Consider the following 14668-nt stretch of genomic DNA (forward strand, 5'->3'; position numbering starts at 1 on the left):
TCATTATTTTGAGTTATTGAAATTTTTGTCTTGGTTTTATGTCTTGGTTGATCTTCTACATTCATTCAATCAGTCAAAAGTCAAAATCATTCAATGGTTTTTCTTTATTTTTATTCTCTTCTTCATTTTAGATTAACACTTAAAACATCAAAACTATGAAATAACGCACGTGGAATCATGTGGTATTAATTATTCATTGCACATCTTCTTTTTTCTTTCCCTTGTCTCCCATCTCAATACAGGGGGCTAAACTAGAAGCCAAGGGCATCAGAGGAGACAGCTGCCCCACCCTGAGTCTCTACCTTCCCTGGTTTCCTCTTGTCACCAAACCAGCAGCCAACACCAATCAAATATCTCACCCTGTACATCCAAGACCCAGAGTCCACCATCCATTCTTTTGTGCCCTCCTTCCTTCCCCTTCCCCATTCATTCTCTTTGACCTCATCCCTTATCCCTTCATATCTCCTCCCCTTCACCATTCCATCCCTCAACCCTCATCCTTTCATCCCTTCACCCCTCGACCCTCATTCCTCATCCCTCCTTCAATCTGCACATACTAGTGCATCCTTCTTCATCTCCGCTCTCCTTCATCCCAAGACATATTAAACGACTGTAAATCTGTATCTTTATGGCATGGTCTTTGTTCATGAAATTATTATCTAGAGTGTTAAAAAGCTTTTGCCACATCAAATAATACTTTAATTGTGAATTCTTTGATGTCTAAAGCTGTAACTGTTCTGTGAGCTGGTTGGATAAAGGCCATAGAAATGAAATTCATATGGACAGTAAAAAGTAACTTCTTACCTTTTAAATAATCGACTAATCTATTGTACTCAATCTTTTCAAGTATTATGGAGAATCATGATAATGGAGAAATTGGTCTAGAATTTCAAGATTATGATGAATTTTCAACTTTGATTGATGGGCTAACCTTCACATCAGACAGACAGCCAAGCATTACTGACTGTCAAGATAACTTCTTTTTTTTTTTTGCTGGAGTTGAAGAAGTAAAACAAATAAGATGTTATTAATCATTGGTTCTTCTGTGCAGTTATTGTTTTCTTTCTATTAATATTGATTTTCTTTTCCCTCTTTTTCATTGGTCAAGAGTTAATTTTCAGGACACACACATCCAAGAAGTATTTCTATAAAGACTGTTAAATTTTCTTAATCAACAGTCACCTCACCATCTCTTTTTTCAATGTAAATTGAATTTTGAAACTTTTTGTTCATTCTGAGATCATTCAAACAATGGCACAATACAACTTTTTAAATGTGAGAGCATCATTTGTGGTTAAATGTTGATATTTACCTTTTAGGTAAACTTTATGCTATATATCCAATTTGGACTGACAGAGAAAAATGTTAAGCTGGAATTTACATGATGTCACCATGTACTGATAAGAAAGACAAAGCTGTAATTTGTCCCACAACAAAACTAACTTGTGCATGAAAGATGTAAGGAGCATGGTTGGTCAGGGCCCAGAGAATCAGCCATTTTTCATAATAATTATTTCTATTTTTGATTCTTTGAATGAATTCTCATGATAATACTGATAGTTTTACAGAATTTTAAATGCAGAACCAGAGTATTTTTAATTGTGTTATTGTCACTTTTACTTAAGTAAAGAATCTAAATACTTCCACACCACTGCTGTCTACCTATTTCTTAGAAATATATTACAGATTATAATTTCTTTCCCCAAAGGCAGACTCACTCCTCATATCTGAATTTAGTTTCAGCTAACAGGTGCTGGGAAACACACAGCTGTGAGATACTATGTCCTTGTACATCTAAATATAACGGTGTCCCTGAGCAATCTAATTGATAAAACACAAGGTAACTTTCAACAAACTTGTGGTGGAGTCAAACCTTTACAAACAGATAAATTTCAAATAATCTGTATTCAATTTTTTAAGTAAAAAAAAAAGAAAAAGAAAAAAAGTAGTAGTAGTACTCATTGTGAATGATGGTTCTTGGAGACTGTTTGATTATTGAGGTTTATATATAGAGATGAGTTGGACAAAGTGATCTTAAGTCAAATTCCATGTACTAATTAATAGCAATAAATCATATTTTAGAAGTTATAATTTTACTACAGCTGATAGAACAGTAAAGCTGATTAAAAACAATACTGCTCTCTGAAATGTAATTGAGTATAATATATATAATATATAAAATATAAAGAATGTATGACTGTCACTTTATTTCAGCACAGTGTCTGCAACTGCACATAAGTACAATGTTCTTATTCGCAGGAGTTTTCTGAAAAGAATATTGAAATGTTCAACTTCTCTTTAATCTTGTTGATCAAGATAAAAGCCAGTCCTGATAATAAGAAAACAAAGAATTAATAATTTTGTAGTAACATGTAACATGTAGTAACAATGTAGGAATTTAGTTAGAAAATGTTTTATTTGACAAAAATCCTTTTTTTCACGTTAATGTTAAAAAAACAACAACAAAGCAATAACACAACTAAAAACATCTTTAAATTAACACACTGTCCAGATATTATGTATCATAGAAGAATCCTTTTATGTGATACATGAATGGATACATAATCCAAGAGCTAATATAATTTCATCTATATTCATGACTTTCCAAATTTGCTGTCAGGAAAGCCATCCTGACTTCTGGAATGAAAAGTATTTTTTTTTATCTTGCCTAACTCTGGAAATGAATCGCCCAATCCAACCCCCTGCTTCAGAGATTGGCTCTTCATTGACCAATGAGGATGGCTGGAGAGCAGGGTGGCTCTCCTGACTGTGGTTATAAACCAGGGTTTCAGGTGGAGTCCTCTCACTGACAGGATCTGTCTTTCAGAAGTAGTCTCAGGACACTTTCCATATAGAGCTGGTACAGACCAAACTCTCTATCTACAGAGACTCATCAATTCCCCCATGAGACAGCACTCAGCGACAGTGGCGAGGAAAAACGTCCTTTTAACAGGCAGAAACTTCAAGCGGAACAAGGCTCTGGATGGACGGCCATCTGCTTCCACTGGTTGTGTGTGTGTGTGTGTGTGTGTGTGTGTGTGTGTGTGTGTGTGTGTGTGTGGGAGAGAGACAGAGAGAGAGAGAGGAAAGGGCGTTGGTGGTGGCCAGAAATGCAATAACAGCTCTAAAACAGACATTTGAGTAATAATAAAATTGTATATATGTAGTATATCTAGTATAGAATATACATGTATGATATATTTATGCATGTGATCTGTGCACATATTAGTAACAGACACTATATGTACATAATAACAACACCATGAGTCTAATAATGATGGAAGTATGACAAAGTAATAGCAGGTGCAGTGGATGTCAGGCAGGGCCATGGCAGGAGGCGTAACCATAATCCACAATCCAGGTTAGAGCTCCATCTACAGGAACCTGGGAGACAAGAAAGCACAAAGACTCCGGGGAAGAAGCCATGTTAATAATATGCCTTGGTTGGACATGCATGCACACAGATGGAGAGGTAGAGAAGAAGAGAGGAGCTTGGTGTGTCATGGGAAGTCCCCTGGAAGTTGAATCCTATAGTAGCATACTTCAGGGCTGGTCCAAGGCAAGCTTGAGCCAGCTTTAACTGTAAGCATTATCAAAATGCAAAGTTTTAAGCCTTAAATGTAGAGAGGGTGTCTGCCTTCCGGACTGAGACTGGAATATGGTTCCACAGGAGATGAGCTTGAAAGCTAAAGTCTCTGGCTCCCATTCTGCTTTTGGAGATTTTAGGAACCGTAAGTAAGCCTGCATTCTGGGAACACAGTGTTGTTTTTGGGGTAGCAGGGTAATAAAAAAGTTTCTTTGGGAGAGGACAGTGCGATAGAGAGAAGTGCCTTTAGCCTCGAAAATAAGATGGCGTCGGACCGTTTAGGGTTTTGTTGGTAAGAAGAATATTTAATTCTATTCTTGATTTTACAGGAGCAAGTGCAAAGCAGCTAATATGGATGAAATATGATCTCTTTTCCTCCTTTCCAAAATCTGTGCCGCAGCATTCTGGATCGGCTGGAGATTATTGAGCAATGTATTGGGGGCACATAAATAGCAAGGAATCGCAATAATCCAGCCAGGAAGTAAAAAAAATGCATGGTCTAGTTTATCTGCATCGTTTTTAGACAAGGTGAAAAAAGGCAGTCTCTGAAATCTAAAGGGTGTGTGTGTGTGTGTGTGTGTGTGTGTGTGTGTGTGTGTGTGTGTAGGTGTGTGTGTGTGTGTGTGTGTGTGTGTGCATGTGTGCATGTGTGTGTGCATACATGCTTGGATGGGGCGATTCCTCTGCATTCACGTCTCACCTATACCTGCTCCTCGTGCCAATCAGCCACCACAGCTGCAGCCAATCCATAATTACCAGCCACAGGATAAAAACCCAGATGACCTCTCCAGTCTTCCTGAGCCTACGTTTATACGTAGCAGGGTATTTTGGAAAACAAATTTTTTGGCCCCTCTGTTTTTAAAAATAACATCGTGCACACAACATTATTTTCAAAAGTATTGTCGTTTACATGAACCCGGCTAAATACGCCGTCGAGCGCATCGTAACTATGCCAAACCTATGGGCGCGAGTGTAAACATAGGTCGCTCACATGGAGTTAAGTATTCAGTCAGTTAACCCAGTTTGCACGCCGACAAATAGCAGGCGTTTTCAGAAAGCTCCACTTTGGCTGGAGTTTTTAAAAATGATCATTTTCCGTGAAAAAAAAAACTACGTTTGCGTGTAAACGAGAGGCCAAACTGCATGAAAACATATGCGTTTTCCCTAAGTGTAAACGGGGTCTAAGTGTGGTCTCCTTCTGTCTCTGGGTCCTCTCTGCGTGTAGAAACCTGCCAAGTCTCTTAAGGTCCAGTTCACCACCTGAAAACCTGCTGACTCACCTCATCTGCTCGCCTGCTCTTTACTGGATCTGTCTCTCAGTGATTAATATTTCCTTTTGTGACAATAAATCCTTTTATTATTCAAATTGTCAGTATCTGTGTTTTGCATTTGGGGTCCAGCCATTTCCTCAGCCCATATCAGACAGTGAGTTTCTAAGGTGTTTTAGGCCAAGAACTCTAACTTTTTTTGTTTTGTTTTGTCTGAAATTAGTAACAAAATGTTGCAAATCATCCAGGTCTTTATGTCCTTAAGACACTTGGAGTTCATCTGCTTTCATCGATATATATAGCTGGGTATCATCTGCATCTACATTGTCTGATGCCCATTCAAACCAGCAGCACAGATGAGTCCTGCACAAACAGTTAAGTCAAATCATGCAGCTGCAGCATGTTGTGTGGCTTATTTTTCCAATAACATTTGTCATTTCACCAGTTTGGAAGTCCAAATAAAATATGTACAGATACAAGTTAACCAGTAATTCCCTTGTTTCAACGGTATCTTTAAGAGCATGAAATTATAAATATTTGGGGAAATATCAAAGCATGGTTATAAGCATTGTGATGATAATACCATTATGTCAGAAGACACAGGCAAAATAGGAGAAAGAGAAAGTGTGTTTCAGTCAAGGTGAAAGACTTTATTGAGTCATTTGGAAATTGGCTGCACTTTCCAACAACACTGTTGTTCGAATGATGGATGAAAGGCAGCAGAGGATGGTGATCGCAGGATCAAACCTAATTGCTGGCCATGGTGCTCTGCAGCCAGTCGGTGAAGACGCAGACCTGTGAAAGGAGACAGGACGAGGTTTGTTAGTATGGACAGCCAGTGGCAAATATCGTTCATTTCAAACAGCTTTGTTATTGACCATATAGAGCTATTTTTGGTTTACCTTAGCGTAGACACCAGGGTAATTCCTCTCAGCTCACCGTTACACACAACAGGGCCACCAGAGTCATCCTGAGAACAGAGAGAAGAAGAACAATACAAAGATTTTAACTTCAAATAACTTTAATACTAAAACTGAAAAATGTTGAATATGAAGAAAGTGTTGCACTGGTGTGGGACAAGGACCTCTGCAGAATCCTCTTGGTACATACCCAGCAAGCGTCCGTACCTCCGTCCAGGTATCCAGCACAGAACATGTCGTCAGTGATCTCACCGGGGTAGGCGTTTCTACAGACGATCTGAGACAGGATGGGGATCTGCAGACACTGTAACTTGTTCCTGTCAACAGCTACAATGTATAAAACAAAGTGCAGATGGGCAAAGTTTTAATCAATAAAACAAATGGAAACAAATGTTGCCCTGAAACATTCTGTTAAAATGAAGAAAATGTTACTCACTGGAGCTCATGGTCTCACCCCAACCAGAAACTTTGCACATGGTGCCAACAGGAGCGCAGCTGGTGGGCAGAGCCACAGGCTGGACATACTGGTTGAAGACGGCGGGCTGGCTCAGCTTGACCAACATGATGTCATGGTCTCTTCCGTAGTCACCGTAATTGGGGTGTTGGATGACGAGGGAAGAGCTGATGAACTGCTCTGTGTTCTCATTGATCCCAATGTTGTGCTCTCCAAGACGCACCTCAACACGGCTGGAGAAGAAAGAGAGGATTACTGTAGCTGAGTTTCATGATGCCTCTCAAAATCAAATTGATTCCAACATGCAACACTTTGTCTTTAGTCAGACACAACCCAGTTTGCTTACAAGCAGCTCCGATGAGCAGAAGGAAGACCAGAGACCTCATGGTTGCTGTTTGATCCTGTTGATGAGAGACTTTTCTTGGAGTCCTGGTTTTTTATAGAATGGTTCCTTTCCTCGTTCCCTGCTGAACACACCTCCAAGGTTATTTTTGACCAATCAACATCCTGGAACAATGATTTGTGGGTATAGGAAAAACAAATATTAAGTTGTCTGTGGGTGGTTTGGACTGACCGACTGCATGTGTGAAATTGTATTATTGGCAAATCTTTCACATATATGCAGTTCTAAAGGAGGGACATGCAGCAAATACACACGTAAAAGCATTCTAAAATCGCTGAAACAGAAAATGTGTGTATTTATTTGAAAAAGCTTTATTCAAATGACATGGATTGATTGAGCTCTGAGTGCATGTCTGTCCTTTAAATTGGTTTACTTATCTCAGGAACAAAACTGCAATGTCCTTGCACTTCCTTGCTTTCACAAGATAGCTAACATGATGCTGTGACTTTTTAAACTACACATCCCATGTGACATTGTTGATGAGTACACTTTATTTTTGGGATTGCATCTGTAGTCAGCACAGAATGTTTCTTGTGATGGTTAACCTTGATGTGGATGGATTCGTGCTGTGAAAACATGGCTGCAGCTCTGCAGGTGGTTTGGTTCACAACAGTTGTTGAATGTGACTCTCACAGGGAAACCAGCCCACGCATTTTTAGATAGAGCACCTCAAAGAATTATAATTGACTACATAATAATCAGCAACTCTGCATTAAAATCTGCACTATTATACAATTAAGTATTCTGACATTTGGGTTTAATTTCATTGCAGATCTGTCTGCTATGGACACTATTTTATTTGTCGACCGTTGCATTTTTCATAGTATTTTTTCTCACTTTTATAGATGTTCTTAAATGACTGTTTCATTTGCTTTTTGAGAAAAAGTTAAATTGCTTTTTAGAAAAATGAACTCTAGTATTATATCTTATACAGTAGTCATCCTGAGTTGAACATTGGAATTAAGGTCTCTGAATACTTTAATTTCAGCATATACACACATTATGTGCCAGTCATTGTATGAGGGTTATTAAAATTAAAGTTTCATGTACTCGAGGATTTTATGTTGGCTGACTTTTCTACACTTTCAGTCAAAAGTTTGGATACACCTTCTCATTCACTGATTGTCTAAATGCATGTTTGCCTACAATCTCCAGCCATCCATCCCTAATGCACATTTCACTTTTGTTTTCTTGCTGCAGCTGCTGACAGCAACAAGCTGCAGTGTCTGGACATCCCCATCTTGTCTAATGAGGACTGTCCCCATGTTCTGCACCAGACACCTGGAAGAAGACAAGGATTTGTGCTTGTGTATATATTTTCTATTACCATATATTGAAAATGGAAGTTTTTTTTAAACTCTTTTCTTATTCATGCCCTAATTAAATATAACATTCCAAAGTTTTACAATGTGATCATAATAATTCTCTTTCTTTCTTTTAGGGTGACTCTGGTGCTCCTGTTGTGTGTAATGGTGAGTTGCAGGGTGTTATGTCCTGGGGCTGTAATCATCCTCGTGGTTACGCCAAGGTTGCATTTCACTGCAGGCACTGAAAATACAACTATTACCTCCTTTAATGTTTCCACTGGAACAAACTAACGAATATCTTTCTGTTTTCCATGTCTGTGTGTATACTGAGTGGCTGTGCAGCACAATGTCTATTGTGCTGCACAGCTATTCTCTCCACCATTCAACCACTGTTCTTTTTTTTTTGTTGTTGTTCATATAAATAGAAAAAAGTAAAACAAAAGAGAAGAAATATCCAATAACATAAAAAATGGTGTGATGAAAAAAAAAAAATATAGAAAATTATTGTTAAGATCCTGGCTTCCTGTCTCTCCCTGTGTGTCTCCTCTCCCTTTTCCCTGTGTGTGTGTCTGTCTGTCTACCCCTGGATCCGTGGCTGGGCAGCCCCTCACCTGCTGCCAGCTCCTCCCACGGCGACTCACCTGCACTCACTCTCCCTGATCAGGGAGAGTATTTAAGGCATGGACCTGCTCCTCTCCTTTGCCGGATTATTCCTCATTCCCATGTCGAGTTCTGGTTGTTTGGTCCGTAAGTACGAGTCTCTTTGTCTTCCTCTCTTGTTATCAAAAGTCCTTATTTTGTCCTTCGTTTTTTCCAGCCTCTTACGTGCTGTGTTTTTTCTTTTCAGTGCCTGTCTGCTGCTTCCACGCGTGCCTCGTGCCATACCCGCTTCGTTGGTGCTCCCTTAGTTCATCCACCCCGTTTGAGTGCGTCTTTTGTTTTCTTCGTCTTCCACTCCGTTTGAGTGCGCCTTTTGTTTGTTTATCATTCCGCTCGCAGAGCGTGTTTTCTGTTCTTCGTTTTGTTAATAAATTAATTCCTGGTTTTACACAATCCCTGCCTCTGGTTTCTGCATCTCTGGGTCCTAATACTCGGCGGCTGTATAGCCTTAATAATTATAGAAATTATAGAAAGAACCCACCTAACATTTAAGTGTTTTTCCAAATATCTAAAGGAGAGAAACGGACACAATTTCCAAACAAGTAATACTAGAAACAAAGATACCAAGGAGGAGAAAAGATTATACAATAACATGTATTTGCACTGCTTTCATACACTGTTCCTGTACCTCACTAACACACTGCTGTTGAATTGAGGAGTGACAGTGAAGTGAAGCAGAAAAGCTGTTCCATATGGACCAAGTACCAAACTGAAAACTGTTGTCTTTATTAAGCAAGTAGCTTTTAAACCAGTTAAGTCCAGTGTCGTCTTGGGCTTGAAGCTCATTTAATACTATATTATGATCTATAGTGCCAAAGGCTTTTGACACATCAAAGACTCAGTTGTGAATTCTTTGTTGTCTAGCCTTTAAATAATTGACTAATCTACTGTACACAATCTTTTCAGGTATTTTGGAGAATCATGGTAATAAAGAAATCAGTCTAGATTTTGAAAATAAGAATGAATTTTCAGCTTTTAGTGACAGAAAGCCCATGTGACTTATGAAGAATCTGTTGAAGTTTTCAGCAGGACGCAGGTTATTACTGTTGATACAAATGGATTATTAAGTGAAGAGGAAAGTAAGTAAAAATAAAAAAAGTAACGTAAGTGAAATAAAAATATTGATTTTCTTTAAACTTTAAACAAAGCTCATATAATCTTTGAAGGCACTTTTCAAATCCAATTATTTTCATTCTATAATAATTTCTATCTTATATTCATTTATTTTGCTTTAGTTGCCTCGTTTCTTTTTTCAATATTTATTCAGGGTGTTTTGTGTGGATTACAGAAGACTTCTTTTTTTTTTTGAAACCAACTTCTGTTTTTTCTAAATCATACATGAAACACATCTTCTTGCTGCTTTCTACCAGTGGTGTAATGTAAGAAAATATATTTATTCCAGTAGTGTACTGTAAGTGCAGTTTTGACATAGGTGTACTTTCTTTGAGTAGGCTGGAGTTGTACAAAGTAATGCTGGAATTTACATGATGTCACCGTGTACTAATAAGAAAGACAAAGCTGTAATTTGTCCCACAACAAAACTAACCTGTGCATGAAAGATTTAGCAAGCAAGGTCGTTAAGGGCCCAGAGAACAGGCCATTTTTCCTAACAAGTACTTTTACTTTTGATTCTTTGAATATATTTTTTTGGTAATACTAATAGTTTTACTCAAACAGAATTTTAAATGTAGAACTTCAGTATTTTTAATTGTGGTATTACTATTTTTACTTAAAGGATCTGAATAATTCCACACCACTGCTTTCTACCTATTTCTTAAAAAAACAAAAGAAAAACAAAACAAAACAAAACTATATATAGTAGACACCACCAGGTGTCTCTGAATCTTGGGTACCATACGTGTGGTGGCTCCCTCATCAATGAGTACTATATATATATTTTACAGAGGTTATAATTTGTTTCCCCACAGGCAGACTCAGTTTAGTTTAGTTTCAGCTTACAGGTGCTGGGAAACACACAGCTGTGAGATACTACATCCACGCACATCTAAATATAACGGTGACTTGTGTCCCTGAACAACCTGATGAAACACAAGTCAAACTTTCAGCAAGTAGGTGGTGGAGTCAAACTATTTCAAATAAAGACAAATGTATGAAGAAACAACAACAAAAAAAAAGGAATAATGCTCAATAATCCAATGGAAAAACCTGCATTCAAATCTTCCTGAAAAAAGTAGTAGTAGTAGTAGTAGTACTCATTGTGAATGATGGTTCTTGGAGACTGTTTGATTATTGAGGTTTATATATAGAGATGAGTTGGACAAAGTGATCCTAAGTTAAATTCCAAGTACTAATTCGTAGCAATAAATCATATTTTAGAGGTCATAATTTTTTCATTTAAAATATAAATTTGCTGACGAACTACAGCGGATAGAACAGTGAAGCTGATTGAAAACAATACTGCTCTCTGAAATGTAATTGAGTATAATAAATATAATATATAAAATATAACGAATGTATGACTGTCACTTTATTTCAGCACAGTGTCTGCAACTGCACATAACTATGATTTCTGCTTTCCCTCATGACTTTCAAAATTTGCTGATAAGAAAGCGTTTCATGTGTTTTTTTATCTGACCTAACTCTGGAAATGAATCACTTCATGCTGATGTCCCATGACAGAGATTGACTCTTCACTGACCAATGAGGACAGGCAGAGAGCAGGGCAGCTCTCCTGACTGGATATAAAGCAGGGTTCCAAATGCAGTCCTCATCAACTGGATCACACAGGAACAATGAGGTCTCTGGTCTTCCTGCTGCTCGTTGGAGTTGCTTGTGAGTAGGAAGTTCTTTTCCAGCAGAATGTCTTTTTTCCTGCTTGGCCTTAGTTCCAGAACTTTGTCCAGAATAAACACAGAATCTCCGTAGAGCGGGGATTTTTGAGTATGAGAAGGAGAAGGATATTCTACATTCATAGAGATATCTGTTTCTACTAATATGTTACTGATGTGTGTGTCTGTTTTCAGTCGCCGCTGAGGACGACAAGATCGTCGGAGGGTATGAGTGCGCACGCCACTCCCAGCCCCACCAGGTGTCTCTGAATCTTGGGTACCATACGTGTGGTGGCTCCCTCATCAATGAGTACTGGGTTGTGTCTGCTGCTCACTGCTACCAGCGGTATGTCATTCCTTGATATTTTAAAGACAAAGTGCTGCATGTTAGAATCAAACTGATTTTGAGAGGCATCATGAAACTCAGCTGCAATAATCCTCTCTTTCTTCTCCAGCCGTGTTGAGGTGCATCTTGGAGAGCACAACATCAAGGTCAACGAGAAAACTGAGCAGTTCATCCGCTCTTCCCTCATCATCCAACACCCCAATTACAGTGACAACAGAAGAGACCATGACATCATGTTGATCAAGTTGAGCCGGCCCGCTGTCTTCAACCAGTATGTGCAGCCTGTGGCTCTGCCCACCAGCTGTGCTCCTGTTGGCACCATGTGCACAGTCTCTGGCTGGGGCCACACCAGGTTCGGGGGTGAGTAACATTTGCTGCATTTCAACAGAATGTTTCTTTTGTTTCCATTTGTTTTATTGATTAAAACTTTCCTCATCTGCACTTTGTTTTATTCATTGTAGGTGTTAACAGCGACAAGCTGCAGTGTCTGCAGATCCCCATCCTGTCTCAGAGCGTCTGTAGAAACGCCTACCCCGGTGAGATCAGTGACGACATGGTCTGTGCTGGATACCTGGATGGAAGTGGTGACTCTTGCCAGGTATGTACCAAGAGGACTCTGCAGAGGTCCTTGTCCCACACCAGTGCAACATTTTCTTCACATTTAACATTTTTCAGTTTTAGTATTGAAGTTGATTGAAATAGTTCATTTTCATTTCATTCTGTGTATTGTTCTTATCCTCTCTGTTCTCAGAATGACTCTGGTGGCCCCCTTGTGTGTAACGGTGAGCTGCAGGGTGTTGTGTCCTGGGGCGCCGGATGCGCTTGGAGGGGCTACCCTGGTGTTTATGTCAAGGTAAACTTAAAATATCACTTGAATATCATATCACTTGTCAATTGAATATCACTATCAATTGAAATAGCTGTTTGAAATTTCAATTTCTCACTGTGCATGTCCAGGTAAAATTAATTGTATTTGCCGCTGGCTGTCAGCGCTGACAAACCTCGCCCTGTTTCTGCTCACAGGTCTGTTTCTTCCTCGACTGGCTGCAGAGCACCATGGCCAGCAATTAAGTCATCCAAACGACAAGTCCAGTCAAACAACTCAGCATCCTTTGCAGGTTATGTTCCATCATCTGTACTGGACTGGACTGTAAATAAACAATTTCAAGCATCATTTGTGTCCATGTCAAATAATTCAAAAGAGCAGATTTTAGTTTTTAGCTCGTTTTTTTCCCCAGGCCCACCACAACACTGCTCCATGTGACACCTGGATAGAAGTGACATGATTAAAAATACCTCCTGAGATTTAAATGTTCATGGAATTCACACTCACATGGATTTTTCCTTACATATTGTATTATGAATTATTGATAATTATTCGCGTACCCAAGAAGAATGACTTAAAATCCAACTAGTATGTACCTTTATTATAAGACATTGATAAATATGCTAAGTATCCTTGCTCTTTAGGGGTATTTTGTAATCAGAATCAGGGGAAATTGTTTTCGTTGCATTGCTCCCTACAGGAATGGAATTAGAATAGAATTAGAAAAAAAAAAAAAATAAAAATATATATATATGTATGTGTGTGTGTGTGTGTGTGTGTGTGTGTGCGTATATATATATATATATATATATATATATATATATATATATATATATATATATATATAAAGCAAATATAAAAAACAAATGTTTATATTGAGAATATACACTGCTCAAAAAAATAAAGGGAACACTAAAATAACACATCCTAGATCTGAATGAATGAAATATTCTTATAAAATACTTTGTTCTTTACATAGTTGAATGTGCTGACAACAAAATCAAACAAAAATTTTCAATGGAAATCAAATTTATTAACCCATGGAGGTCTGGATTTGGAATCACACTCAAAATTAAAGTGAAAAAACACACTACAGGCTGATCCAACTTTGATGTAATGTCCTTAAAACAAGTCAAAATGAGGCTCAGTCGTGTATGTGGCCTCCACGTGCCTGTATGACCTCCCTACAATGCCTGGGCATGCTCCTGATGAGGTGGCGGATTGTCTCCTGAGGGACTAAAGCATCCGCCAACTCCTGGACAGTCTGTGGTGCAACGTGGCATTGGTGGATGGAGCGAGAAATGATGTCCCAGATGTGCTCAATTGGATTCAGGTCTGGGGAACGGGCGGGCCAGTCCATAGCATCAATGCCTTCGTCTTGCAGGAACTGCTGACACACTCCAGCCACATGAGGTCCAGCATTGTCTTGCATTAGGAGGGTGACCCAGGGTCAGCTGCACCAGCATCAGCACCAGTGTTCTCCACGGTGTCTCTAGACTCACATCTGTCACATGTCCTCAGTGTGAACCTGCTTTCATCTGTGAAGAGCACAGGGCGCCAGTGGCGAATCTGCCAGTCTTGGTGTTCTCTGGCAAATGCCAAACGTCCTGCATGGTGTTGGGCTCTAAGCATAACCCCCACCTGTGGATGTCGGGCCCTCACACCACCCTCATGGAGTCTGTTTCTGACCGTTTGAGCAGACACATCCACATTTGTGGCCTGCTGGAGGTCATTTTGCAGGGTTCTAGCAGTGCTCCTCCTGTTCCTCCTTGCACAAAAGCAGAGGTAGTGGTCCTGCTGCTGAGTTGTTGGCCTCCTACAGCCTCCTCCACGTCTCCTGATGTACTGGCCTGTCGCCCGGTCACGCCTCCATGCTCTGGACACTAAGCTGACAGACACAGCAAACCTTCAAATCAAATCAAATCAAATCAAATCAAATCAAATCAAATCAAATCAAATCAAATCAAATCAAATCAAATCAAACTTTTCATACATAATAAAATGCAACACAGAGTGCTTCACAGGAGTTAAAAAACAATTTAAATCAAAATAAAGCAACATTAAAAACCCATCCCTCCCACCCTCCGTATGTACAAACACCCACCCTCA

General features: G+C 39.2%; 1 protein-coding gene and 1 pseudogene across 2 annotated transcripts; one reads left to right on the top strand and one right to left on the bottom strand.

Annotated features, from left to right (window-relative positions):
* Window positions 1-5601: 5601 nt before the first annotated feature.
* Window positions 5602-14668, bottom strand: part of LOC139334448 (trypsin-1-like) — a 29287-nt pseudogene continuing 20220 nt past the window's right edge.
* LOC139334446 (trypsin-1-like) lies at window positions 11352-12804 on the top strand. Of its 2 annotated transcripts, none has more exons than XM_070967328.1 (6): window positions 11352-11391; window positions 11583-11733; window positions 11843-12093; window positions 12195-12331; window positions 12485-12586; window positions 12757-12804. In XM_070967328.1, the coding sequence occupies exons 1-6, from the start codon at window positions 11352-11354 to the stop codon at window positions 12802-12804; spliced, it is 729 nt and encodes a 242-aa protein (XP_070823429.1). The 2 variants fall into 2 exon arrangements, with proteins under 2 accessions (XP_070823429.1, XP_070823430.1); XM_070967329.1 differs by having other exon boundaries at window positions 11843-12085; window positions 12205-12331.

Source organism: Chaetodon trifascialis, chromosome 7, assembly GCF_039877785.1.
Source record: "Chaetodon trifascialis isolate fChaTrf1 chromosome 7, fChaTrf1.hap1, whole genome shotgun sequence".
Classification (NCBI taxonomy): Eukaryota; Metazoa; Chordata; class Actinopteri; order Chaetodontiformes; family Chaetodontidae; genus Chaetodon; species Chaetodon trifascialis.